The following is a 27,982-nucleotide window of genomic DNA, read 5'->3' as shown; positions in this document are numbered from 1 at the left end:
TATAAATTTTGTGTTAATAAGTTTCTGGGTTTGATGTGTTCATTAAAAACAAGATGCACATCAAATCTATAGTACTAGACGGATTTAAATCCTATGGTAATAGAGTTGAAATCACCGGTTTTGATCCAGAATTCAACGCTATCACTGGACTAAATGGAACTGGGAAGTCCAATATATTGGATTCGATATGTTTTGTTTTAGGAATTACTAATCTTTCTAATGTGAGTATATTCTTTTATCATCCATTGTTGATACTTCCCGCCACAATATTAGTAACGATAAGCGATGTTAATTTTTTCCTTAATCCTTAATTATTCTTTCTCTTTTGTTATTATTTATGCTTATTACATTTATTATTTGATAAATGTGTACTAGCTGTAGTCTAACTAAATCATATATCTATAATAACATCATACTTATTTTTATTTTTTAAAGGTTCGAGCAGGAAGTCTCCAAGAGCTGATATACAAACATGGACAAGCTGGGATTACAAAAGCAACAGTCAGCATTACATTTGATAACCGAGATAAAAGGCAGTGTCCAATTGGTTATGAGAATCACGATGAAATCACTGTTACAAGACAGGTTAGGAGTCTTAAATGCAGTTTAAATTTTTTTATAGTTATATAATTATATTTTATATTTAATAGTAAATAGCCTCACATTCAATGGGTCCTATTAAGTTAAAATAGAGGTTAGGGGGTAAGGTAATGAAACCTCATTTCTGAAAGATTTTATTTGACGACGCGTTAGCGCAGTGGTCACAGCAGTGGCTGTTGCGCTATCAGTCGCGGGTTCGATTCCCGCTAAAGACAGACATTTATATTGGCCATTTAGATGTTTGTCGTGGTCTGGGAGTTTGTGCTTGTGTATTGTGTGTTTCCGGACCCCGACACGCGAGAAAATCCTATTGGGGGCCTTTAAGTGTGAAGCATTTATTTATTTTTATTTGTCATAATACTTGTATTCTTTGACACGTTAATGAGATAGTTTAACATCATTCTTTTTTCCCTTAATATTCTTTTTGGTAAACATCTATCTAAGTAGAGTATTTTCACAATGTAACAGATTCCAAAACAAAAACTTTTGTTTAGTAGGTGCAAACAGCTTATACAACAATTAATAAAGATGTAAGAATAGCAAAAAAAAAAAAAAAAAATAAAAAAAAAAATAAAAAACATTCTTTGTTTGACTCATTTGTATAATATGTAAATGGCTTTGCTTAAGGAAGTAATAAAAAGTATTAAACACAACATAAGACATTAATGGGGAGTTTTAAAATTTTCTTATATTCTAAACATAAAATTTCCAGGTGGTAATGGGTGGTAAAAACAAATACCTGATCAACGGAATTAATGTCCAGAACAAAAGGGTCAGCGATCTGTTCTGCTCTGTTCAGCTCAACGTGAACAATCCTCACTTCCTCATCATGCAGGGCAGGATCACCAAAGTGCTGAACATGAAACCTCCCGAGGTTTGATGATTATATTCATTTAGTGATAATGTGTAATGTTTAAACTATCGAGTTTTAAGTGGACATAAAATTACTAAGAATTGGAGCTATAGCCCTCTCTTGTAAGAGTGTCAGAATGGTAATTTAGTGACAGCTAAATAATGTAAATTGATGATAACATGATAAACATTTGTATTGGCCATACAGGTGTTTGCCGTGGTCTGGGTGTTTGTGCAGTCCTAGTGGGTCTCCCCACCGTACCTCGGAGAGCAAGTTAAGCCGTCGGTCCTGGTTGTTATCATGTACACCTGATAGCGATTGATACTCATAGTGGGGAATATATCCGCCAACCCACATTGGAGCAGCGTGGTAGATTAAGCTCTGATCCTTCTCCTACATGGGGAAAGAGGCCTATGCCCAGTAGTGGGATATTACAGGCTGCAGCGTAAATAATGTAAATTTAACATCAAGCATTATAGTGATTTCTCTGGACTTTAATCCACTTTCAGGACTTGTCATTAGCAAAATCATCAGCGAAAAGCTGATGGAGCCATTAGTCTTAGTCTTTAAGGAAGAAGAAGAAGATTATAATGATGAGAATGTTTTCCAATTAAATCACTAAGTTTGTTTTAATACTAACATTGATTGCTTATTTTAGAAAAATAAAATTGATAAGTTATTTATATGTTTTAAAAAAGTGTAGAAGTCATTATATTAATATGAAACGAAATGATTGTTTTAGATTTTGTCGATGGTAGAGGAAGCAGCTGGTACCAGAATGTATGAAGCTAAGAAACAAGCTGCTCAGAAAACTATTGAAAAGAAAGACGCCAAGCTCAGAGAGCTAAATGATGTAAGGTTTTTAACATATTCCTTAAATAATTATGTATTTATTATGAATATAATGATTTGAAAAATATGTAAAAAACCGTCTTACAGATAATCAAAGAAGACATAGCTCCAAAACTGCAGAAGTTGCAAGATGAAAGATCCCAGTTCCAGGAGTACCAGAAGGTTGTGAGGGAACTCGAGAATCTCAGCAGGCTCCATGTAGCTTATAAGTTAGTTGTTATAACTTTATAAGGATTTTTTTTTTATATTACTAATATTCTTGGAACTGTGTAGTATTGCTGTACTTCACATTTTGTAGTTTGTTTCGTATTTTACAAAATTTTAATGTTCACGTGTAATTTTTTTTAAAGATATATTTATCTTAAAATTATTGGTGCTCCTAACCAGTACATATCCAGCTATAGGCCTATAATCTCGTAACATCACATCTTACCTAACTCTAATAACAAAAGTATTTTTTTTTTTTGTGAACAAAATAGATCATCATTTCAGCCTAATGCAGTCCACTGCTGGACTTAGGCCTTCACAAGTTCGCGCCAAAAATGGCGTGAACTCATGTGTGTTGCCCATAGTCACCACGCGGGGCAGGCGGTTTGGTGGTTATCCCGCCATCGGTCGGCTTTTTAAGTTCCAAGGTAGTAGTGGAACTGTGTTATCCCTTAATCGCCTCTCACGACACCCACGGGAAGAGAGTGGGTGCCTAAATTCTTTAGTACCGTAGCCACACAGCTAAAAACAGAAAAAAATAGATAGACATCTAAGTTTAATAATAAATTATAAGAATCAACCTTTTTTTATCTCGTACAATCACAGATACGTATCAGCAGAAGATAGCGCAAAGGAAGCTGTTAAAAAGGTCACAGAGGTGCAAGATGAGATCAAAACCAAGAAAGACACTATAAAGAGCAACGAGAAACAAATGATTGAACTGGAGAAGCAAGTATCTGATTTGAACAAGAAGTTAGATGAGGTATGAAGTTAAGTATGATAGCCTATAATTTTTTTAGTTTATGGCTTACCCATGTGGTCTTAAGTGATAGGTCGTACCAGGGCTGTAGAATTACCATATTTGTGGATCAAAATTATCATATCTGTTATATTTGTGTTGATTTATATCATTGTACGATACTAGAGTACTATCGTACATCGTAAGTAGGCATGAAATTATCGCACATGTATGATAATTATCGTACCTTTGCGAACACTGGAACGTATTTATTGTAGATATTATACATTATGTCATCTGTAAATAGGTTTTATTCCTTAATAATAGACTAGATAACAAAATATAAAATTCTTTGCTTCTTTCCTTTTGCAGTTGTTTCATGATTTCACTACCAATATTTTTTCCTACCAGACTAATATCGTTTTTTAAGCAGTAAACTCCAGTCACGTGGCAGAGCTGACATATACACTTTTATTTATTTATTTCCTAATCTATAGACAAGTTTACAAGATACAAGAAAGTCATACAAAAAAAAAATATGTTTGTCTTGTTGGTCCCATTTAAATTTGATCGAGATATGATGACTACCTTTTGAGTAATCTTTGATAGTGCATAGTTGTTTGATTATGTTTTCTTGTACGTCTAGGTTTTATGACTTGTCGATGTGATTGAAGTCAGAAACAATTATATATTTACAGTCCCACAATTAGCATGCTTTGTAAGGTAACTTGGTAAAGGTAATTTACCCACTACCTGCTATATCAGTTGAAATATATTTTCAGGAAAGCGGTAGTGTACTAAGCGAGTTAGAAAACGAGTTACAAAATGCCGAGAAAGAGGAGGCTACTGCAGCATCAGCGTATAAAGCGGCTAAAGATAGTCTCACGACACATGATAAGAAGGCTCGGTTACTTGAAAAAGCATTAGCTGACGATAAAGCGGCTCTGACTGATAAGAAGGCCTTACTAGATCAGGTTAGCTTACATTTTAATTTAAATACTTAAGTATAGCTATTTATTCCTTTTAGTAAATTAAAATTTCTTTGAGGTATGGCACAGCAGGAATTTCCTGCTCAAAATCTGGAGCAGCCCGACTGGGGTAGTACCTCGACCTTACAGAAGACCACAGCTAAATAATACTGTTTTTAAGCAGTATTGTTTTCCCGTTGGTGAGTAAGGTGACCAGAGCTCCTGGGGGGATTGGGGATTGGGTCGGCAACGCGCTTGCGATGCTTCTGGTATTGCAGGTGTCTATAAGCTACGGTAATCGCTTACCATCAGGTGAGCAGTACGCTCGTTTGCCGACCTAGTGATATAAAAAAAATAAAAAATATTATTATGATGAAATGAGAATAAAGAAATTTGTTGTCTATTTTAATTCTGAAAGGGTGAAATATCTAAATCCATGTATTTTTTACTGTATTATTTTCGATAATACTCTTTGTAGAAAAGTTTGAAGATTAAATTCTATGTAGTAGGTTCAGTATTAGGTTTGGTAATAGTGGTTTTTTTTCAAGTTTAGAAATAGAGATGACGATTCTGACTTGATTACATTTATTTAATTTTAGACATCTAACAAAGAATCTTTATGTGAAATTATTGCAAATCATGTAAATAACGCCATAAATAAACGAATAGGCCTCGGAACCTAAAACACACAACACAGTTAGAAACGCCCAGATCACGACAAATATCCATATGACCTTGACGAACATTATTCGCTGGCTACACTAGCAAATGGTCGCTGTAAGCGCTGCAGCGAGCTGTCACTAAACGACGAATGGTCGCTGTAAGCGCTGCAGCGAGCCGTCATTAAACGACGAACGGTCGCTGTAAGCGCTGCAGCGAGCCGTCACTGAACGAACATAATGTGGTTCCAGGAGTCAAGCGCTGGAGAAGCGCTGCGGGAGGCGCGCGCGGCGGGCGCGGCGCGGCTGGCGGACGCGCGCGCGCACTTCCTGGCCGTGAGCTCGGGCCGCGAGGACGCCAGCGCCTCGCTGCAGGACCTGCTCATGGGTCAGTCCCACCCCCAGCACCTCACTGCGACTGACATCAGTGCCCACCTCCAGCACACTGGGACTGTTGCTATCGGGCACTGATGGTGACGACCGGGACCGGCGGCTCAACGTGCTCACCGGGGACAGTGTGGAGACCGAGAAAGATGGACATCCGAACCGGAAAGAAATATTTGTACGAATCAAATATTAATCCTGAGCGGATCGAACCCGCAAACTGTTGGTATTTTAGGCGGTTACTAGCACCACTACACCAGAGCGGTTGTTTGCTCACGAGTATAACCAATTATTTGTCATCGTTGGCCTAGTACAGTCCACTGCTGGACGTAGGCCCACTTTAGTCTTCCAGTCACTATCAGCTGAGGGTACCCTCTTCAAATCATTTTTAAAATCTTTTATTTAACTTTCAATGTATGTAGTTAATGTGTATATAGGAACCGGTATAGGTCATACGGTTTTGTTGTCAACAAATATTACTCTCCTAGGAAGAAATGAAAAGGATCTTTTAAAACTCTAATATAATAATTGGACTTTGTTGTTGTCCTTTTATAAAGAAGAAGTCAAGACTATTAAAGTTATAAATGTGAAAAAAATCTCTTGATGATTGATTAAATGTAAACCCTTTATAAAATATAAAAATATCATGATTGCTCATTAGCGATAAGGCCGCCTTTTGTGCTTATCTTCTGTTTTTATTTTGTAATTTTGCTCACTCTTATACAATAAAGAGTTTATTATTATTATTATTATTATATATATACAATCAAGATTCACACAATTCAACGATTCAAAGTATCTTTGTGTTAAAGTAAAAGAAACAAATATTAATTGATTAATTTATAATAATAGAGGCAAAGAAAGAGGCGTCAGAAGCATCAACACGTATTTCACAAAGTATGATGGAAAAGAAACACGCAGAAGATAGGCTCAAAGCTCTGGAAAAGGAATTCAAATCAAGTAGCTCGCAGTATCAGAAGGATCGAGAGAGCATCGACAAGCACCAGGCTGAAGTCAATAAATTGGAGGTGAGTTAGGGAATTACATTGTTAATTTTAGGTCTTTTCATTCCACGATTGGTATAGATAATTTGTATTGTCTTGGTCAGAGATACACAAATAAATGTTGTTAGTACAAAGAAGATATTTAATGATATCTAATTAAAGAACAATTATATTATAACAATTAAGTAGTGGTCTGAGACGCCATCTCACAATTACTAGGGTTGTGATCTTACGATTAGGGCTGTGACACACTCATAACATAACCGAACTCCAATTGGTGGGCGATGCTGTTTTGTTTCTGAGCTCCTTGAAAATTCAATTTTATACCAAAAAAAATAGATACTGAAAAGTTCAAATTACGAAAAAGAAAGAATAGCAACCGTTCTATTTCCGCTGTCTATATCTATTCATCTAAAATGTCTTCAATATGTTTTTCAGGCCGAATTATCCAACATGAATTTCAGCGAAGAGCGGAGTAGAGAGCTCAAAGAGAAGATTCGGACCCTACAGAACACAGTCCGCAGTAAGCGTGACCGCGCCGACCAGCTGGCGGCCACATTGCAGCGCTGTGACTTCCACTACACCCCACCTACTCCTAACTTCGATAAGAGCAAAGTTTCCGGTAAATAAAATAAGCAGAAAGTGGAAAAAATCTGCCTTTTCCAATCTTATCTAAAATTTGACATCCAGATGAGAGAACTTATAAACTTGCCAAAGAAATACTTGTACTTTCTTTTGCAATAAAATGTTCAAAACGCCTGGAAAAACGCCTGAATAGCGATTCTTTATGAGAAATTATTGTTATTAGGACATTCTGTTTATATATTTCTTTTTTTTTTTTTTTTTTAGTAATAAGTACTTATAGCCGAGGTAGATCACTAGGATGTCTACTATATATTATTGGTCTATTGAGGTTTTTATTGTTTGTAGGCACGGTATGCAGACTGATACATGTTCGAGATCCCATTTACTGCACGGCGCTAGAGACTGCGGCTGGCGGACGGGTGAGATATATATTTATGATATACCATTTATATTTGGACATTTTTAGGTAATGGTAAAGCAGGAAATTTCTTGCTCAACATTGGCGTACATTGTGACTGGGGAAGTCTAATCTTGTAGTGTGACACAGCTAAATAACATTACGCTCCAGTAGTTTTGCGTTACTGTGGTGAGTAAGGTGCCCAGAGCTATTGTGGGTGACGGCAACACGCTGGCCATGCTCCAGGTGTCGCTGGCATCCACGAGTTATGGTAACCGTTTACCTCACGTGCTCACGTGGATCGTACGCTTGTTCGCCAGCTTTGTAATAAAAATAGACGTGTTTCAATATAAAAGGCGATAAAAGAATGTTAAGAGTTACATTAATAATATTTTTCTTCGAGACCTTTAGTTGTAATAGCTCAAATATGTAACAGAATTATTTTGTATGGACAAGTCATTATAACATCCATGTGGAATATTATAATGTTGTAAGGCAGCCTTTCCCAAAGTGGGCGATAATGAAAAAAAAAAAAAGAAAAAATGGGGGAAATAAAATAATTTATTTTCAAAGTGGGCAGTAGGTAAAATAAGTTTGAGAACTCCTGTTGTAAGGTGTCAAATATGGAAGAGAGGTATCATTGCAAATAAGTCAAATATAAGACAAATGTAATTAGGGATGTCCGACAGCTGTACAACGTGGTGGTGGACACGGAGCAGACCAGCAAGCTGCTGCTGCAGCGCGGCCAGCTGCGCGCGCGCACCACCATCATCCCGCTCAACAAGATCGCCGCCTCCGTGGTGCCGGCCGACGTCGTCGCGCTGGCCAGGGAAGTGGTACGTGGACCTCATCACTACACATATTAACTAGCAAAAGATTTGACCTAAATATTTTTATGAAAGGAGATAACAGATCATTTTTAAAAATTAGTTAAAATTTTTCACGCTATCAGAGTTATATTTATATTGTAATGTAACCTGTCATCATCTTTTTCCATCATTAAAAAAAAGTGCACTGTGTGGCTACGGTACTAAAGAATATAGCCACCCCCTCTCTTCCCGCGGGTGTCGTAAGAGGCGACTAAGGGATAACACAGTTCCGCTACCACCTTGGAACTTAAAAAGCCGACAGATGGCGGGATAACTATCCAACTACTGGCTTTGAAATACACAGGCCGAAGACGGGCAGCAGCGTTTTCGGTGCGACAAAGCCAGCACTGCGGTCACCAACCCGCCTGCCCAGCGTGGTGACTATGGGCAAAACACATGAGTTCACGTTATTTTTGGCGTCAACTTGTGGAGGCCTATGTCCAGCAGTGGACTGTATAGGCTGTAATGATTGAAAAAAAAAGTGACTGATGGTTTTTTTTCTGACGACATCATTTAGCAATGTAGTCGGGTGGCCCAATGGCACTGCCTATTTTGAATGTGCTCACGTGGCAGGGCGGCGAGGCGGGCGACGTGCAGCTGGCGCTGGCGCTGGTGCAGTTCGAGGAGCGCGTGCGGCCGGCCGTGGCCTGGGTGTTCGGCGGCACGCTGCTGTGCCGCGAGCTGGCCGCCGCGCGCCAGGTCACCTTCCACCCGCGCGTGCGCCGCCGCTGCGTCACGCTGGACGGCGACGTGTTCGACCCGGCGGGCACGCTCTCGGGAGGCGCGCGCCAGCAGGTACGCCGCGTCACGTCGCGTCACGTCCCCGCTAGTGTGTAGCTGGCGCTGGCGCTGGTGCAGTTCGAGGAGCGCGTGCGGCCGGCCGTGGCCTGGGTGTTCGGCGGCACGCTGCTGTGCCGCGAGCTGGCCGCCGCGCGCCAGGTCACCTTCCACCCGCGCGTGCGCCGCCGCTGCGTCACGCTGGACGGCGACGTGTTCGACCCGGCGGGCACGCTCTCGGGAGGCGCGCGCCAGCAGGTACGCCGCGTCACGTCGCGTCACGTCCCCGCTAGTGTGTAGCTGGCGCTGGCGCTGGTGCAGTTCGAGGAGCGCGTGCGGCCGGCCGTGGCCTGGGTGTTCGGCGGCACGCTGCTGTGCCGCGAGCTGGCCGCCGCGCGCCAGGTCACCTTCCACCCGCGCGTGCGCCGCCGCTGCGTCACGCTGGACGGCGACGTGTTCGACCCGGCGGGCACGCTCTCGGGAGGCGCGCGCCAGCAGGTACGCCGCGTCACGTCGCGTCACGTCCCCGCTAGTGTGTAGCTGGCGCTGGCGCTGGTGCAGTTCGAGGAGCGCGTGCGGCCGGCCGTGGCCTGGGTGTTCGGCGGCACGCTGCTGTGCCGCGAGCTGGCCGCCGCGCGCCAGGTCACCTTCCACCCGCGCGTGCGCCGCCGCTGCGTCACGCTGGACGGCGACGTGTTCGACCCGGCGGGCACGCTCTCGGGAGGCGCGCGCCAGCAGGTACGCCGCGTCACGTCGCGTCACGTCCCCGCTAGTGTGTAGCTGGCGCTGGCGCTGGTGCAGTTCGAGGAGCGCGTGCGGCCGGCCGTGGCCTGGGTGTTCGGCGGCACGCTGCTGTGCCGCGAGCTGGCCGCCGCGCGCCAGGTCACCTTCCACCCGCGCGTGCGCCGCCGCTGCGTCACGCTGGACGGCGACGTGTTCGACCCGGCGGGCACGCTCTCGGGAGGCGCGCGCCAGCAGGTACGCCGCGTCACGTCGCGTCACGTCCCCGCTAGTGTGTAGCGCGCCGGTCACCTACCACCGCACTACACTAGTGTGGTTTTTGTATAGGTTAACGTTGTAAGGTCGTTCGTAGTAATAGTTGAACATCCTGCGACTTAGAATTATGTGTCTTTTTCAGCTTGGTATTCTATTAAACTATACACATTCCTAACAAATTTAAAAGAATTTTCAAAATCATCCTATTGATAAAATGTAATTAATCAGAAAACTTGTTTGGGACAGGGCGGGTCAATACTAGTTCAATTGGCGCAGCTGAAGGAAATTGAAGAGGAATTGATACAAGCGGAGAAAGAACTGGAGCAATGTACAAACGAATATAACAAATTACAACACGCGGCCGAGAAGTATAATTCGCTGCAACAAAAGTGAGTAAATCGAAGTTATCATTAAAACGCTTTATACAATACATTAAATATTAATATTTTATAGTTTATTTCTGAAAAGCTCGTACAAAGATAATGAATTTGGATAAGCTGGACGAACACAGCATCTCTCCCCAAAATGTCTTCCAACATGTTAACTTAAAAGGCCTTCTACACGGTCGGGATCGACCGCCGACCGTCGTGTTCTTGGTCGGGTCAACCAATTTTTGTATTCATTCTACACGGTCGGTGGTTGACTCAACTTGTCAGTTTTTCTTTGATGAGGTGCGCTCGCGACCAAGGCCGTTGACATCAACCAAATATTGGTCGGGTCCATTTTTATATCAACCCGACCAAGGACACGATGGTCGGCGGTCGATCCCGACCGTGTAGAAGGCCTTTAAATGAAGCGAGTCAATGAGCACGTGGTCACAAAGTGCACGCCCGCAGGCTGGAGATGTCGCGGCACGCGCTGCGCGTGGCGAGCGAGCGCGTGGCGGCCACCGCGCACGCGCAGCTGCACCGCGAGATGGAGGCGCTGCGGCGGCGGGTGGGTGATCTTCTTTTAAGTTCAAGGTGTTCCCCAGTCGGACTGTTCCAGATTTTGAGCAGGATATAATCTTCTGTGGCCTATGTCTGTTACTTCGTGGAGGGCTTATGCAGTATACGTTAGACGACAGTTATTAAAAATGTGTATAGAAGTCAAGCATTCTATGTGTATTAACAAAAAAAATAATAACCGTAGGTTGCTGAATTAAGTGCTCTCGTGGAACAAGATAAAAAGACGCAAGAGGAGACCGCAGCTAAGGCGAAGGAGTTAGAAGCCAAAGTGAAGGACATTAAAGGACACAGAGAAAGGTAAAAATGTTGAAAAATAGCATTTGTCAGAGATGCGTTTGATGAAAATATTGATAATCAACATTTGCAATTAAATTTAATATAATTATTTGTATTTAAAATGTCAATGTTTTAAATGTGGCTGCTCACTCGACTTTCTTTATCACACGTGTGATTGATAATCTCCAGCCGACTGATCAAATGTCAGCACGTTAACTGTGAACGTTACAGGGAATTCAAGAAGGCGGAGGAGGATTTGAAGAGCGCCCAGAAGGAGGCGGAGCAGAGCGGGCGCGCGTGGCAGCAGAGGGAGCAGGAGTTCGAGGCGCTGCGGCTGGAGGTCGACGAGCTGGCGCGCGCCGTGGCGGCCGCCGAGCTGCAGCGCGCGGACGGCGCGGCGGCGGGCGCGCGGCTGCGGGGCGCGCTGGCGGCCGCGCGGGAGCTGCTCGCCGGCGCAGAGGTGGGGGGGGTGAGGGGGGGGGGCGTGTAGTGGAGCTGGTGCGCAGTGGCGGCCGCCGAGCTGCAGCGCGCGGACGGCGCGGCGGCGGGCGCGCGGCTGCGGGGCGCGCTGGCGGCCGCGCGGGAGCTGCTCGCCGGCGCAGAGGTGGGGGGGGGGGGGCGTGTAGCGGGGCTGGCGCGCAGTGGCGGCCGCCGAGCTGCAGCGCGCGGACGGCGCGGCGGCGGGCGCGCGGCTGCGGGGCGCGCTGGCGGCCGCGCGGGAGCTGCTCGCCGGCGCAGAGGTGGGGGGGGCGGGCGTGTAGCAGGAGCTGGGGGTCGACGAGCTGGCGTCGTACTTGTGGGGGAGGGGGTGGGTACTTGTGGGGGGAGCAGTAATGTAGCAGCAGTTCGAGGTGCTGAGGCTGGAGGTCGACGAGCTGACGCTGTACTTGTGAGGGGGGTACTTGTTGGGGAGGGGGTGGGTACTTGTGGGGGAGCAGTAATGTAGCGATGGTGTGGTTCAGAATCCTATTTAGATAAGAAAATTGTAAGCTCTTTCATCTTCATTTCGAGTCTATAATTTATATTGTTGATTACAATGTATCCATTAATCAAATAAGACGCGTTATTTTTTGAGGATAAATTAATGATTTAGTTAACAATTTAATTTAAATACTTAAACTATAGAACAATATTTTTTTATTATACGGAACTAAACACGATTACAATTTTAAAACTCCCGATATTTCGATGACGTTGTAAACGTTCACGCGGAAGTCACTCGTCAAATCAAGTATCCGTAGTGATCGTAAAACTTACTTAAGTTTTAGTTATAAAAGTTAATAACTTACACATAATAATGTTACAGGCTGTCGTAAAAGAACTGCAATCGAAAATAAAGAAACAGAAAGCGGAAATAGCGAGTCGTAACGGAAATATAGCCAAGTTACTGCAGAAGAAAGAGCAGCTCGCAAAGAACAACAGTGATATAGAGCTTAAAATTAAGGAATTGGATTACAAGATTAAGGAGTTGCAGAACGAGGCGACTGAGTGTGAAAAGAAGGTAAGTTATTAAGTTAAACCGAATCCCTATATCTTAACAAAACGTTTCGTTTTGTTCACGAACTGTCGTATATCGAATACAGGATACAGACTCTCTGAAACTTCAACTCAATAGTGTGAGTATAAAAAAAAACTAGTATGCCTTAGATCACACGACTGAAGTAAAAATTTCTATCTTCACTAACTTATATCTCCCTTGCAACTTCCGTTCGCCTCGCCCGATCGTAACGCTCTCGTCACGCATTCACCAGCTTACTTCCCAAGTCAAGCATACCTAAAGAAGTTTTACTTCAATAACTGTATGATCGCAAACGAAAAAAACCGATTTCAATTAACGTACTCGTTCAGTCTCGATCAAATTTAAATGCCACAAAGCGACAAGCACTAACTTATGAATAAAAGATAATCATCGAAATCGGTACACCCAATAAAAATTTATGAGATAATACACACAAACAGTCAAATTGAGAAGCTACTTCTTGTTTTGAAGTCTGTTAAGTTCTCATGAAATGTAAATTGTATCTAGATCAAAAGCCTCGAAACGGAGAACCCTTGGATACCCTCCGAGCGCCAGTACTTTGGCCTGGCGGGTGGCGCGTATGATTTTGAAGCACGCAGTGCCGGTGTTGCGGGCACTAGGCTGGCGCAACTGAAGGAGAGACGAGACAAGCTGTCGCGCGGGCTCAACGCTAGGGCTCACACGCTGCTGGGGAAGGAGGAGGAGCAGGTAGGGGGGGGGGGGGGTGACGCGTGCGGACACGTGCAGGCACGTGCAGACACGTGCAGGCACGTGGGTCACGTGTGTGCTGCTGTTAGGTTAGACAGGTGTTAGGTAGTTAGGTTTGATAATAAATAATAAATAAATAAATATCATATAACATACACACACGGTCGTCTGCTCCTATGGTAAGCAACTTAATGCTTCTGTTACAGGTAACAGTCGACTGTTATAACTTTTTTTTTTTTTCATAAACATTGATAAAAATAATACTCAGGCGGGAATCGTACCCGCAACCCGTTGAACAGATAGCAGGGCCACTACAAACTGCAAACTGCGCCAACGGGCTAGTCAGTTTAATGATCTAACCATGATCTCTATGGCCTGTAGACAAATTTATTATTTATGGGAATGGTGATTGTTGGCTGAATGAGCCTTAATGAAGTATGTTTTAATGTTAAAATATACATAAAAACACAAAGCAATATGGCTTCAAAACATTTATTAAATGTTACATCAATGTTAATTATAAATGTCGATGACCGCATCCGATTGTAAGAACGATAAAATCTGCACTAATTAAAAAGTGTTGGCATAATTTATTAAGCTCAATGCCATACCATAATGTGCGATATTGTTTAGGTGTGTCGAAACACCTGTGTTCGGTAATAGATCGAACATTTTCTAACCATATTTTTTTTCTATATAAAATTCTGTCATCCTACAATGCTTTTTGTCAAAATTTTGATATTTTTAATGGGTTCTTGACCACGGCCAAGAATATTATTCATGGATGGTTAAATAGCTTGTAATTTGCATGCTGTGTTCACTCTAATAAGAATGAACATTGTACGCCTTTCAAATTGTTACACACATAAACTTTTTTAATATTGTATCATTCAATTTGTGAACCTCATAAAAAAAACGTACAGTCAAATGTTGAGAACGCTACATCCGGTCTGTTAAATAAGATCTTAAATAGTAGAAATACTTTTTAAAAATGGGTTGCTAAATACCAAGCGTGATCAAATATAAATTATTTTTTTCTAGTATCAAGACGTGATGCGCAAAAAGAAGATAGTCGAAGCGGACCGAGCTAAACTGGTGCAAGTGATGGCTGAACTAGACGAGAAGAAGCGTCGCACACTGGCCGCGGCGTGCGAGCAAGTCAACAGGGACTTCGGGTCTATCTTCAGTACTTTGCTACCAGGGGCCCAGGCGCGACTGACTCCGCCGCCCGGACTTACTGTGCTGGATGGTTTGGAGGTATATAAAATAAAAATAAATGAACGCCTCATACACTTAACACAAACACAAACGCCTAGACCTGTATTCTAACATCTGTATGGCTAATACAAATGCTTACCATGTGCGGGGATCGAACCCGCAACCGCCAGTGCAATAGCTACAAACCAGTGCTGTGACCGTTGCGCCAATGCGTCGTGGAATACTAATATAATTTTATTTGTGTATTTGTTTAAAACTTTATTTTTATAAATCTTTGACTTGTCCCTGGAGGTAATTTATAAATAAATGAAAGCAGCGGTAAGTACGCTCATCTTACTACACAATCCGTAAAACTAAATTTAATTATATATTTTTGAGTCCAACGAAGAATAAATAAAGGTACTGTAAGGAATTTGATACCTTTTTCACGTCTCAAATTAGTAGTGAGTATATGTTTTGGTCCTTCGAGCCGGATCACACATATATTTCGCTACAGCTAAAAGCGCTGTAAAGCGTCGTCTAGCGCGACTCAGTGTCAGCGGCGGCCGGCAGGTGAAGGTGGGCTTCAACAACGCGTGGAAGGAGTCGCTGGGCGAGCTGTCGGGCGGGCAGCGCTCGCTGGTGGCGCTGTCGCTGGTGCTGGCCATGCTGCTGTTCAAGCCCGCGCCGCTGTACGTGCTGGACGAGGTGGACGCCGCGCTGGACCTGTCGCACACGCAGAACATCGGCCACATGCTGCGCGACCACTTCCGCCACTCGCAGGTGTTTGTCGCTCGCGGCTGCTTCTGGCCGGTGGCCGGGCTCTGGAAACACGCGGAATGCTCCGTGCAAGCGGGCCGCGGGGTAACAAGTGCTGGGCCCATATGTGCATTGGATTTGTTTTTGTTTGCTTTTTATATTGTAAAATTCGATACCATAAAGCAAATATCGCCGGTTTCGTATGAACGCCAACGTCTTTATATGTAAATATATATATATATATATATATATATATATATATATATATATATATATATATATATATATATTACCGATTAATAGATTATTTTCACTAACTACATCCGTAAAAAGTCCGCCATATTGAATTTAGAGTGACATCACTTTATTTTTCGAATAATTCTGGGCACGGTTTGTAATTGAATACACATATTATCGCAGTGTATAAAAAATAACTAGTGCGCCATCTTGGGCATTCCGCCATGTTAGATTTATCATGATGTCACACAGCTAATCATGCATTATAATTCAAACAAAACAGGGTAGAAAATTTCAGCACCAAAATTGAGTTGCAAGATTACACACACACACGTCCTTTGCAAGTTTAATAAAAGCTTTTAAAAGAAAATTAAATGTAATGGAGACAAAAGAAAAACGCAACTGAAGTTTCTAACGAAGAATAGTTTAAGACAAATCAGTGCAGATTTTGTTTCGATGTACAAATAATTCTGTTCAGAATATCTTCAACTCTTTAATTTCTGTAATAAAATTTGTTTACAGTTCATTATCGTCTCGCTGAAAGACGGAATGTTCAATAACGCGAACGTTCTGTTCCGGACACGATTCGTCGATGGGATGTCATCCGTTCAAAGAACCGTCAACCCGAGAAGATAGTTGAATTAAATTGAAATAGCTGTTAAGTAAACTATTGATTTTTACATTATTTTGTAAATTAGCTTATATGTACTATAATATTTTATAAGTTTTTATAGTTCCATTGATATGCAGGAGACTAACTCCGTCTTGTCTAAAACATATCGCGATCGACTCTGAGATATTTTTGTTTTCCCACACAATGGAAGCTTTTAATTAAATTCATAAGTTTCTTTCGTTTCTGTTGTCGATCAGGATGTCAAAGTTATTAATTAGTAGGTGTCAAATAAAGTTATTGAAAAATAATATTGAAGTAAAACTCCTTTGCGCAAGCTTGACTTGGAGAGTAAGCTGGTGAATGCGTGACGAGAACGAGAGTTACAAAAAGTGTGATCGGATGAGGTGAACGGAAGTTGAGCGGGAGATATAAGTTAGTGAAGATAGAAAGAGAGAGAGAATTACGTTTCTTAAGTTTTACTTCAGTTTCAGTACGTTTTTTTATTTGTAGTGTACTATTTTAGAGTATTTTTGTAAAAATAGCTTAAACCCAATAATGATTTAATTATATGCACAACAGTATTTTTGTTGCATGGAATGATTTTTATGGATCTAGCTGCATTTTCTACCCTAAATCTAAATCTATACTCAGATTTTTGCTAGCAGCTTTACTTTTTGAGATATGGAGAATAGCTATTTTTATCAAAAAAACATGGTATCACGTCATAATCTCTATTACTCTAAGTCGGTAATTAGAATAAAACTTTCTTTTAGTGACTTTTTTGAATAAGTTGGAGTTTTACTACAATTCTGGATAATTCAACAGTAGTCAGCCATCATATTTTTACTCCAATAGCCCTGGTAGCGCTCCTCCATGAAGCGAATATCCTGATGAAAGCGTTCTCTCTGCTCCTCGCTTAAATCTCCAAGATTTTCAGGAAATTGATCTAGGTGGCTATAAATGGGATGCATCTTAATGCTCATGTTGCATCCAAGTTGCTGAAAATATAATAGTAATGACTTGACGTGGTCAGGAAAGTCGATGGACTTCTTATTTCTCAAAAAGTTCAATACGAGCCAAACAAAATCATTCCAGGGATTTTTTTCAGCGGTTGTCATACTTTCAGTAAAATATACTTGGTTTATTAAATTTATAATTTGCGTTCCTTCGAAAATTCGAGCTTTTAGCTTCTCAACACTCAATTTTGGAAATGATCTGGATATATACAGAATTGTACTGATATGTACTTGGTTGGGGTTCTAATGTATCAGTTGAATGCAGGACAGTAACTAACGGCACAGTAGGATAAACCCACTTGGAATGATTTTGGCGATTAATTCCTGTTATGTTTACAACGCAGAAATAACAATCGTCGTGGTGGTTCGACGGTTCACGCCAAATCATAGGACTAATGAGGTTGAAGGGATCCCTCTTATTATTTTTCCATAATCGCAAAGACTCCGCACACGTTTTACACATTATATTCGGTTTCCAGGGCTTGTTGTTTTTTTTTTCTAATGGCCGTTGATGGTCCATGTAGGCATTTTTTAAAAAGTCCGACACACTTAGCAGAATTTATTGGACGTATATTTGCCACAAATGTGACAAAATCTGTTTGGATTATTAACATAGTTCCTTCTAGACAAAGCCATTGCAAAAAAGAATCTGAAACTAGTAAGACATTGACAATACCGATGTCAACAGTCAAATGTAGAGTACATTTTACGGGGGTACCTGTATCTCTTAAACTAGAGCTGCTAGAAATCTAAAGGTAGATTTAAAACAAGCATGCCTAAATTAGTAAACAACAGTTAAAAAATCTCATGCAACAAAAAAAAAATCGATTTTGTTGTGCAGCATATAATTGATGGCAAAAGCACAAAATGTTAAGAAATTTCTTTCAAGAAATTACATTTTAATGTGTGATAACTACAAGATTAACATCGCAATTTTACATACTACTCTGCGGGGCAGAACTATTTGCATATTAAAAATATTTTGTTAAAAACAGAATTACTGAACTTTAAGTACAAAATTTACAATGTAGAATTTATTTTGATTATCATACGATTTTATTCCGATGCCTCAATTAGATGTAAATAATAAATAAGGTTCTTTTTTCTATATAATGCTTCACAAAAGGTTACTTGATAAGAGTATTTTTTTAAGAATTGTAAGGACATTTTGTAAATACGAATTACTTTATAAATAAAATATTTTCACGAATTGTTTTTATTTATTTATCTATTTTCTTACATCTAATATTACAGGCATAATCCAATTGATTAGACATAGTAAAGGAGGTTTTATTTATGCCATTGAAGAATTATGAGTATCAAAATATTTCAATCAGATCTGTCCTTCTTTAATGTTCTACACATGTGTGTGTAGAACGTATGAACGCGCACACGCTGTAAGCAAACCCGTTTCTGTAAAGAGCTCACTATAGACGGCGCCACGGTTCGCTTAAACCGAAATTAAAAATTATCATATCGAAAATTTCGCTCTAGCGGGTACATCGTTCCATAGCTTAATTGGCTAGAGCGCCGACACGGTCAGTCGGAGACGCGGGTTCGAACCCCGCTGGAGCGGTCAATTTTTGATATGATATTCAAAAATGTTTAGAATTCCTAATGTGGGTAACACAAAAATAAAAAATCTTAGATATATAATTTTTTGTTACTTCATGTATTCATTTACATTATAAAACAATTTTCTAAAAGCCATTTAGTGTTATCTTTTTAAAACATAGGTATGTCTTTAAATTGTATATATCGATCGGAAATAGACTTCTATATAGACACGATAAACTTTCCAAGGCGTATTGAAGTCAGAAACATGATAAAAGTTCATCACTTCATCACTTCAGTCTATCGCAGTCCACTACTGGACATAGGCCTCCACAAGTTCGTGCCAAAAATGGCGTGAACTCATGTGTGTTGCCCATAGTCACCACGCGGGTTGGTGACCGCAGGGCTGGCTTTGTCTCACCGAAGACGCTGCTGCCTGTCCTCAGCCCGTGTATTTCAAAGCCAGCAGCTGGATGGTTATCCCGCCATCGGTCGGCTTTTTAAGTTCGAAGGTGTTAGTGGAACTATGTTATCCCTTAGTCGCCTCTTACGACATCCACGGGAAGGGAGGGGGTGGCTATATTCTTTAATGCCGTAGCCACACAGCTAATAAAAGTTCCTTGCGTGTAAATATAATAACTGAGGTCGGGCACAGTAGGAAATCCTGCACAAATCTGGAGCAGCTCTACTGGTGAAGTGCCTCAAACTTACGAAGATCCCAGGCTTCACCGTATTCGGAAAGAACCGGATGTGAAAAGACTGCTTAAATTAATTGAGTATTAATTGCTCACAATTGAAATGTATTATATCTATATAAATAAAAATGAATGTTGCTAAGCGCAAAACTCGAGAATGGCTCGAACAATTCGGTTAATTTATTTTTTTTCCTTAAGGATTATGAAGATGGAAATAAAGGATTTTAATAGAAAAAAAAAACCTTTGACAGAACGAAGTCTGTCCGGGCAGCTAGTTTATTATAATAATTTATGGTACATAAATAGATTAATATAAAAAGCGGGGTGATATCGGTATTTGACAAAATTACCTGAAATAAATGTTTAAATAAGGCAATTGTTTGCTGTTTTACTCGCTCAGTTTCCGGCCCCGAAAGATTGTCATGGCGAAGTAGCGTGTATGTTATTTTTAACCGACTTAAAAAAAGGAGGAGGTTACTCAATTCCATCCCATATATTTTATGTATGTTCGGCGATAACTCCGTCGTTTATAAACCGATTTTGATATTTTTTTTTTTGTTGGAAAGGAGATATCCCTAATTTGGTACCATGATAAGGAAACTAGGATCTGATGATGGGTAGTGTTGCCCAAATGCAAGAACAAGACGAGACTTAGCCAGTCTTGGTCTTGGTCTTGCGCCAATACACCTGGTCTTGGTCTTGGTCTTGGTCTTGCGCTCCCAGTCTTGGTCTTGGTCTTGGTCTTGCAGCAAGAGTCTTGCAAGTCTTGCAATTACCTATTAGTCTATTACTATTTATTAAAGTTTACTTTAAATCTTAGAAAAACGTATTAGAATTGGAACATTGTGAGCTTGAATTAACATAGCCATAGTAAAGATCAAGCAGATTAATAAATAACTGAAGATTTGATAATAAATTCGAAAAATCAACTGACCTATATGTCGTTTTCCATGGAAGTAACTGTTTCTTAATAAACTTTTATGATTTATAAGCTTACATTTGCTAAAACATGTAAAAAAACAAATTAATTACAATAACTTGACTGTATTTTAAAGAACAATACTTATCTGTCTAGAAAAAGATTGAACCCTCAACTTATAAGAAATTTAATAAAAGAGTTTTACGATTTATCATTTATTTGAATAAAAAATAAAATACAACACAAATCAACAGCTTTATCATTAGGTTATTATACTTTATGTAAACAAAGTGCGTGACACTTCATTTAAGTTATTAGTTTATTTTGTAATTGTTCTTTGATGGATATTTGATCTGCGAATTGGTTGCTATGAAACAAATTGAACATCAAATATCAAAACTGCTAAAACATAATTTAATTGAGGAGTCATATAGCCCTTTTGCCGCTCCGGTAACACTAGCATTTAAAAAAGAAGAAGGAAGGAGATCGAGGCTTTGTATAGATTTTCGCGAATTAAATAAAATTATAGTTCCCCAATCGCAACCATTTCCGCTAATCGAGGATCTAATGGTTAAAACAAGGAAATGTAAATTTTTTTCAACATTCGATATAAACTCAGCGTTCTGGTCAATACCTCTTAAAATTGAAGATAGACATAAAACTGCATTTGTTACTCAAGAGGCACACTTCCAATGGACTTGCTTACCTTTTGGTTTAAAGACTGCTCCCGCTATTTTTCAAAGAATATTAAGTAGCATTATAAGAAAATATAATCTGTCAAATTTTACTGTTAATTACATTGATGATATTTTAGTATTTTCTGAAACGTTCGAAAAACACATTGAGCACATATCTTTGTTATTGGAAGCAATTTTAAAAGAAGGTTTTAAATTAAAATTCACGAAATGTAATTTTGCACAGGACTCTGTAAAATATCTAGGACATATAATAAAAAACAATACTGTCACTCCATTAAAAGATAATTTGATTGCTATAAAAGAATTTCCAACTCCAAAAACACAAAAAAACGTACGACAATTTTTAGGAAAAATTAATTTCTATGGAAAATATGTGCCAAATGTTTCAATTATACTGGACCCTTTACATAATTTACTAAGAAAAGGAGAAAAATTTGTTTGGTCAGATAAATGCCAAGAATCTTTTGATACTATAAAAAGATTACTTTGCTCAAAACCTATTCTAGCCATCTTTGATCCAGATTTGCCAATACATATATATACAGATGCTAGCATACAAGGTGTAGGTGCGATTTTAAAACAAATTCAACCCAACGGTGATGAAAAACCTTGTGCATTCTTTTCAAAAAAATTAAATGACTCCCAAAAAAAGAAAAAAGCAATATATCTTGAGTGCTTAGCAATAAAAGAGGCAGTAAAATACTGGCAGCACTGGCTTATGGGAAAAACATTCACGGTTTATTCAGATCACAAACCTTTAGAAAAAATGAATATTAAAGCCAGAACGGACGAAGAACTAGGAGATTTAACATATTATTTGTCGCAGTTCGATTTTAAAATAATATATTCTCCAGGCAAATATAATATAGAGGCAGATACTCTAAGCAGAAACCCAGTGTTAGAATCGTATGAAAATAAAGATAGTAGTTTAAAAATAGTAAATTTTGTAAAATTAGAAGACATACGAAATGATCAAGATGAAAATGAAAAAATAAAACAAAATATAAATAAACTTATTTTAAAAAATAATATATATTATAAAAAGATAGGAAAAAATGAAAAGATTGTATTAACTGAGGAATTTAGTAAAAATATTATAAAACATGTACATCACTACTACTGTCACATAGGCAGACAACAAATGGAAAACAAGATTAAACCATTTTATCACGCCAAAAATTTATTGGACAATATAAAAAAAGTTTGCGAAAATTGTGATGTCTGTATAAAAAATAAATCTAGAGGAAAATACAAGTTTGGATTAATGTCTCACTTAGGTCCCGCTACTTATCCGTTTGAAATAGTGTCTATAGATACCATAGGGGGATTTGGTGGTACTCGTTCAACCAAAAAATATTTACATCTTCTAGTAGATCACTTCATTCGTTACGCCTATATTTTGACATCCAAAACCCAAAGTGCGAATGATTTTATAAAACTGGCCCAAAAAGTAACAAAAGATTATAAAATTGACATGATTTTAGCAGATCAATATCCGGGCATAAATTCAAAAGATTTTAAAAAGTTTTTAGAAAAAGAAAATATACCTATAGTTTTCACTGCAGTAAATGCACCATTTTCAAACGGATTAAATGAAAGGTTAAACCAAACGTTGGTTAATAAAATTCGTTGCAAGATTAATGAAAGGAAGGGCAAAATTGCTTGGACAACTATTGCTCACGAATGCACAGAAAAATATAACGAAACTGAACATGGTGTAACAAGGTTCTCTCCAAAATATTTATTGGAGGGAAAAAAATTTGACGTTTTACCAGATGAACTGAAGAAAAAAACAACACATAATTGTCTTTTGCAAGACCGAAAAATTGCCTTAGAAAATAGTATAAAATCACACAATTATAATAAAAAAAGATTTGATAAAAACAGAAAACATCATGAACTAAAAGTAGGAGATTATGTATACGTTGAAAACGGAAACCAATTAAACCGAAAAAAACTTGATGAATTGAGAATAGGACCTTATGAAATTGTAGACAAAATATCCAATTCAATTTATAAAGTAGACACGGGTCACAAAAAGGCAGAATCAAACCTCTTCCATATTACAAAACTTATTCCAGTAGTAAAGTATGACACTAAAACTTTGTAATTTAGAAAAAAAGGGGGGGGGGGAGATGTAAACAAAGTGCGTGACACTTCATTTAAGTTATTAGTTTATTTTGTAATTGTTCTTTGATGGATATTTGATCTGCGAATTGGTTGCTATGGAGCTGTTTTTTCATATAAAACGATTGTGAGAATTATATTGTAACTGTAAATATTTAAATAATAGTTATTATAAAGAACTGGTAAAGCAATAGCTTTAAATGTTGTTTCTCTTTTCAGAGCAACACAATAATTGTTTTACTGTTCATAATATACAAAAATAAAATAAATTAAAACATTATATTTATATCAATTTTTTTGACCAAGAATTAATACAAAGTAACCATCTGGCTGACTCATCACTTAACCTATTTCTATGTTTTCTAATTACTAATGATGCTTTAGAAAATAACCTCTCAGCAGGTACTGAAGTTGCAGGTATTGAGAGAAAATCACGGGCCATTTTCGATAAAATCGGATACTCTGTCTCATGCGTCCTCCACCAATCTAAAATGTCTTCCGAGCTGGCAGTTCTTGGTTTTCTCAGGTACTCCTCCAACTCGTCTATCACTAAGCCTTGAAGACAAGATCCAGATGACGTCGAGGGACATTCATAGAGTTTATCAAAGTCTATTACGTCTTCATCTTCATCACATACTTTGTTTTCTTTTTCTGGTAATTCCAGAGATTTGTTCAGTGAGTGTAGACTTTTATATTCTTCATAAAGTTCATTGAACTTGCGCAGAATTTCTGTTTTAAGTTGCTTCCCCCACATTGTCAGGTCAAAAGTCTGAGCCTTATGCATTGGGTCTAAAATTAAAGAAGTACAATAAATCCAGTTGCTCTTCTTGTAATGTTTAAGCATTTTGTCTCGAGCTGCTTGGAAAGCTAGAATGAGCCTTTCATCCACTTCTTTTCGATTAGGTTTCTCATCTAACTGTTTTACCATGGATTCAATTTTATCTAGCAAGAGATTGAATGATACAATGACTAGCGGTAATGTAACATATTTGTCTCCACCAAGTTTTGTACTTAAAAGTTTAAAGTTTATTAGAAATTTATGTAATTTTTCGAGTACCTGCCATTCATTAGCTGTGATTTGAAAATCATTTAATTCGGTGACAGAACTGCACAATATGTCAATGCCCGCTCTCACTTTTAAACCAAATCCAATCATATCATGTGTGGAATTCCATCTCGTTGGACAGTCAAGAATGGCATTTAGATTTGATGGCACGCCAGCTGCTTCACAAGCAGACTGAAACTTCTTCTTCACTATCTCACTTCTTTTTATTTTACTGGAAATACTGCGTAACTTTGTTACAGATGTACGCGAGTCAGCAATATTTGGTGCAGATTCTTCATCTTCCTCATCCTCAGTTTCGTCTGCATAGTCTTCATACTGCTGATCTTGCGCGTTAGTGTCAGACTCACAGTGTAATGCTAAGGTCTTTAATAAATCTTGTACACCAAGGTTTAAAATGTGAGCAAAGCACCGGAAATGTTGATTGTCTGAATCAAAGTGTGGCGGCAGCTGTTTGCCCAGTTCATACATAAATTTGGTATTTGCAGTTGCGTTGTCGACCGTGATACCTTGTATTTTATCAATTATGCCATATTCCAATAAACATTCATGCAACAATCGTTGCAATATCTTCCCCAGTATGTCGACCGCGTGATGGTATAAAATCAAGAACTACAGATTGATACTTCCATTCGTTGTCTATATAATGAATAGTAACCCCGTAGTAACTCCTACCAGCAATTGACGTCCACCCATCAATGGTAAAAGACATTTTAGATGATAATTGTTGAAGTCGTTCCTTGAGATTCAATTGGAGCTCTTCAAATCGCTCTTTGACTTTCCTTCTAAGTGTAGACCTTTTAGGAAACACCATATTAGGGCAAATACATCGAAAATATACTTGTGTAGCTTCGTCATCGAAAAATGAGAAGGGAAGATATTTTTTCACCACCCAATCAACTGTAGCTGTCGTGATGTTGTCACTGCTGTTTTCCGACTGAAACAAAACAATAAATCTTGTGTTATTATTTAAAACATACTAGGTTTGAGCGTATAAGAGGAGGAGGTTTGTTGTTGTTAAATCGAGAAAATCGTTAAATTGATATTTGTTATATTAAGGTTGCACTGTACTGTAATTTACCAAAATAAAGTACTTAGTTGTTACTGGCCGATTAAATGAAAATATGGGTGTTTATAAAAAATATTTAAGACGATAATTACATACTTAATATGTCGCACCCCTAGATGAAAACACCACTAACTCAAAAATACTTACGTAAGTTAATGGCGTTTTTGAAAGTATCGCATGAATAGCTACGCAGAGCTAAAATTCTTTTAACTGTTAAAAAAATATTCTTACCTGTCCACTTCTTCCAGCGGTTACTAAAAAGCTTGTGATATCTCCACTTAATTTTGGTTTAACAGGAAGAAATATTTCTGATTCCTTTTTGTGGAAAGATATTAGATGTTTCCTTAAGCCTGAAGTGTTTCTGTTTTTCATTTTTATTTCAATCTTTTTATGTTGGCACAATTTACAGAAGGCAGTTTGGGATGCATGAATTATTTCGAAAAACTCCTCAAATTTGCTTTTGGGTCTTTAAGATCTGTGACTCAAACTCTCGTTACTCGGACTAGAATAATTTGAATCTTCGTCACTCATATTAAATTGTACACGTGATACGTTTTTAGAAAACAACGAGAATTAGTAAAAACAATTATTAAGTTAGACTCGAAGCACAGCTCAATTGGAAATGACTGGAATTAAAATAATTCCTTTATTTATAGTACGTTTCCTTGCTTTCTACCGCGCCGCCTCGCCACGTGCCGGCTCTATGAAAAGGATGCCGCCGCAAATCAAACAATGCCACGTGCGGCGTACAAACACACTAAATATTACCTACTTGTACAGACGCGACGCGTGAATAAAATATATGTAAAGAATTAGTGCCAATCACTATTCTTTACATATAAGTGAATGTTTTGGCGTACATCTATACTAATATTATAAAGCTGAAGAGTTCGTTTGTATGTTTGATGACAGAAGTTTTAAAATAAATAAATAAGTCCTGAACGTCACTATACCTCCAAAGTTACTATTCCTCGTGGACGAAGTCGCGGGCACAGCTAGTAAATACTTACTCTCATCATCTCTCTCAGAGATATTCGAGCTGGTAAGTAATACAAAACTCTTATCGCAGGCTTTTTATTTTATTAGTAGGTAAGTACCTACGCTTTTTATATTATTTTATTAGTTTTGTAGAATTTTTTTACACGTTTCAAGTATATTTAAAAGTGGCTACAATATTTATTAAACGGGTGATATTTGAACACTTTTTGCTATTTTTTCTTGTAAAAACTTAAGAAATATAATGACTAAATGTACAATAATAGTACCTAAGTAATTAGTTTAAAACCATATAAGTAATCAATATTATAATATATACTTACTAGAATGAATTAATATGACATCTACTACCTATCCTTACCATTTTATCCTAATCATAATACTACTTGCGTGATCAGTATAATGTATTCATTTTCATTCTAAGCACTCTGAAACTTATTTATTCTTTGGAACACCTGTAGGTACTCTTAAAATTCGAAATTATTTTGCATGAGTATACCTACGCCCTATGGCGGCAATCAAATAGTGTCAAATGTTATGATTTCGGCGTGGCGGCAACGATTGTTTTAGATTTCAAAAGAAGCCGCCCGCGCCGGCGCGTGTATCATAACCATGTACTTCCGAAAAGCGGCAAATTTCTTTGAGAAGTAAGTACAAAACCTTTGATGCCGCATTATCAAAGTGCCGATGGTTAAAACATAACTATGCATGCACTCAGTTTGATTTTAATAGATATTTTTTTATTCGCTATGTTTATGGTATTAGTCGTAATGCGCATAGGTCCAGTTTTTCATATTCTTTGATACAGTTTTTTGCGTCTCATAGAATTCCTAAGCGTACCTACCTATACACCGAACTGTTACACCTAACTACTCAGTGAAATAGCGCTAAGTCCTAGCTGCAAGACGCAAGTAGGGTTGCCAACCATACTTTATAATAAAGTATTTTACTTTATTTTTGGTAAATATACTTTATACTTTTGCATACAAATAAAGTATATGAAAATACTTTATTTTCAATCTTTACTGTGATGCGTGAAACAAGATACTCATTATGGGTACTTAACTATTTAACGGTACACATAAGGTAAAACGGATGATGGAAAGGATTTAAAATTACTGAACGAAATGTTAGATGACAGATGTGGTGTTTTGAATGTGACAGGACAGGTGACAATCTGACATTTGTCACAGATGTCACTACTCACTATCAACGATATTGTAGAAAAATTGACCGTTGGCTTTGTTTATATGCAGTTAAGGAATCAATGGTTGGAAAAATTGTTTGACCTTAGCGAAGATAACTGGCTTTCAATACTCCCTAACGTGTCCTTAAAAAATGCGGTTAAATTTGAAAATTTTGAAATGATAATTATAAAAACTAAATTACAAGACGGATTAAATGTTAAGATGCAGGATATATATTCCGAATGTATAAGACAAAAAAAAATCACTAATGATGATAAAAAAATTTCAGTGAAAAGTACAGTTGAAAAATGGCAATATATACTTAAAAATGCACCTGATAGCTTACCAAATATAAAAAAAAATTCTTACTTACTTTCTGTTCCCACTACTTAAGCTTTTACTGAAAGGGTTTTTTTAGTAATGAATCTAAAGTAGCGAGAAGAGAGAAATATAGCGTCAATAAATTTAATTAGAAACGAATTTTTATTTATATAAATTTAAATAATGATTTT

At 38.7% G+C, this 27,982-nt stretch overlaps 2 protein-coding genes across 2 annotated transcripts; both read left to right on the top strand.

The window, feature by feature from the left end:
• The first annotated feature begins 53 nt into the window (after nucleotides 1–53).
• Nucleotides 54–16,211, top strand: LOC123662352 (structural maintenance of chromosomes protein 2). Its single transcript, XM_045597203.1, has 22 exons — nucleotides 54–221; nucleotides 436–585; nucleotides 1,313–1,474; nucleotides 2,196–2,306; nucleotides 2,393–2,514; nucleotides 3,119–3,275; nucleotides 4,034–4,225; nucleotides 5,131–5,266; nucleotides 6,115–6,290; nucleotides 6,705–6,888; nucleotides 7,197–7,270; nucleotides 7,938–8,084; nucleotides 8,691–8,912; nucleotides 10,137–10,279; nucleotides 10,727–10,826; nucleotides 11,022–11,134; nucleotides 11,345–11,573; nucleotides 12,420–12,614; nucleotides 13,140–13,340; nucleotides 14,382–14,597; nucleotides 15,111–15,320; nucleotides 16,056–16,211. Exons 1-22 carry the CDS (start codon nucleotides 54–56, stop codon nucleotides 16,167–16,169), a joined length of 3,522 nt encoding a protein of 1,173 aa, XP_045453159.1. The 3' UTR covers nucleotides 16,170–16,211.
• A 6,291-nt stretch (nucleotides 16,212–22,502) lies between these two features.
• LOC123662154 lies at nucleotides 22,503–23,138 on the top strand. The gene has a single exon (XM_045597038.1). The coding sequence runs from the start codon at nucleotides 22,503–22,505 to the stop codon at nucleotides 23,136–23,138; it is 636 nt and encodes a 211-aa protein (XP_045452994.1).
• Nucleotides 23,139–27,982: the final 4,844 nt, after the last annotated feature.

Source organism: Melitaea cinxia, chromosome 18 (genome assembly GCF_905220565.1).
Source record: "Melitaea cinxia chromosome 18, ilMelCinx1.1, whole genome shotgun sequence".
NCBI classification, from domain to species: domain Eukaryota; kingdom Metazoa; phylum Arthropoda; class Insecta; order Lepidoptera; family Nymphalidae; genus Melitaea; species Melitaea cinxia.
Note: the sequence above shows the minus strand (reverse complement) of the source record. Positions and strands in the feature narration are given on the sequence as shown.

Excerpts from the sequence above, each read along its gene's own strand:
- LOC123662352 (XM_045597203.1), top strand. The coding sequence starts at position 54 with ATGCACATCAAATCTATAGTACTAGACGGATTTAAATCCTATGGTAAT. Across the intron at positions 3,276-4,033 it reads TGAACAAGAAGTTAGATGAG|GAAAGCGGTAGTGTACTAAG; the intron begins GTATGAAGTTAA and ends ATATATTTTCAG. Across the intron at positions 11,135-11,344 it reads ATTAAAGGACACAGAGAAAG|GGAATTCAAGAAGGCGGAGG; the intron begins GTAAAAATGTTG and ends TGAACGTTACAG.
- LOC123662154 (XM_045597038.1), top strand. The coding sequence starts at position 22,503 with ATGATTTTAGCAGATCAATATCCGGGCATAAATTCAAAAGATTTTAAA.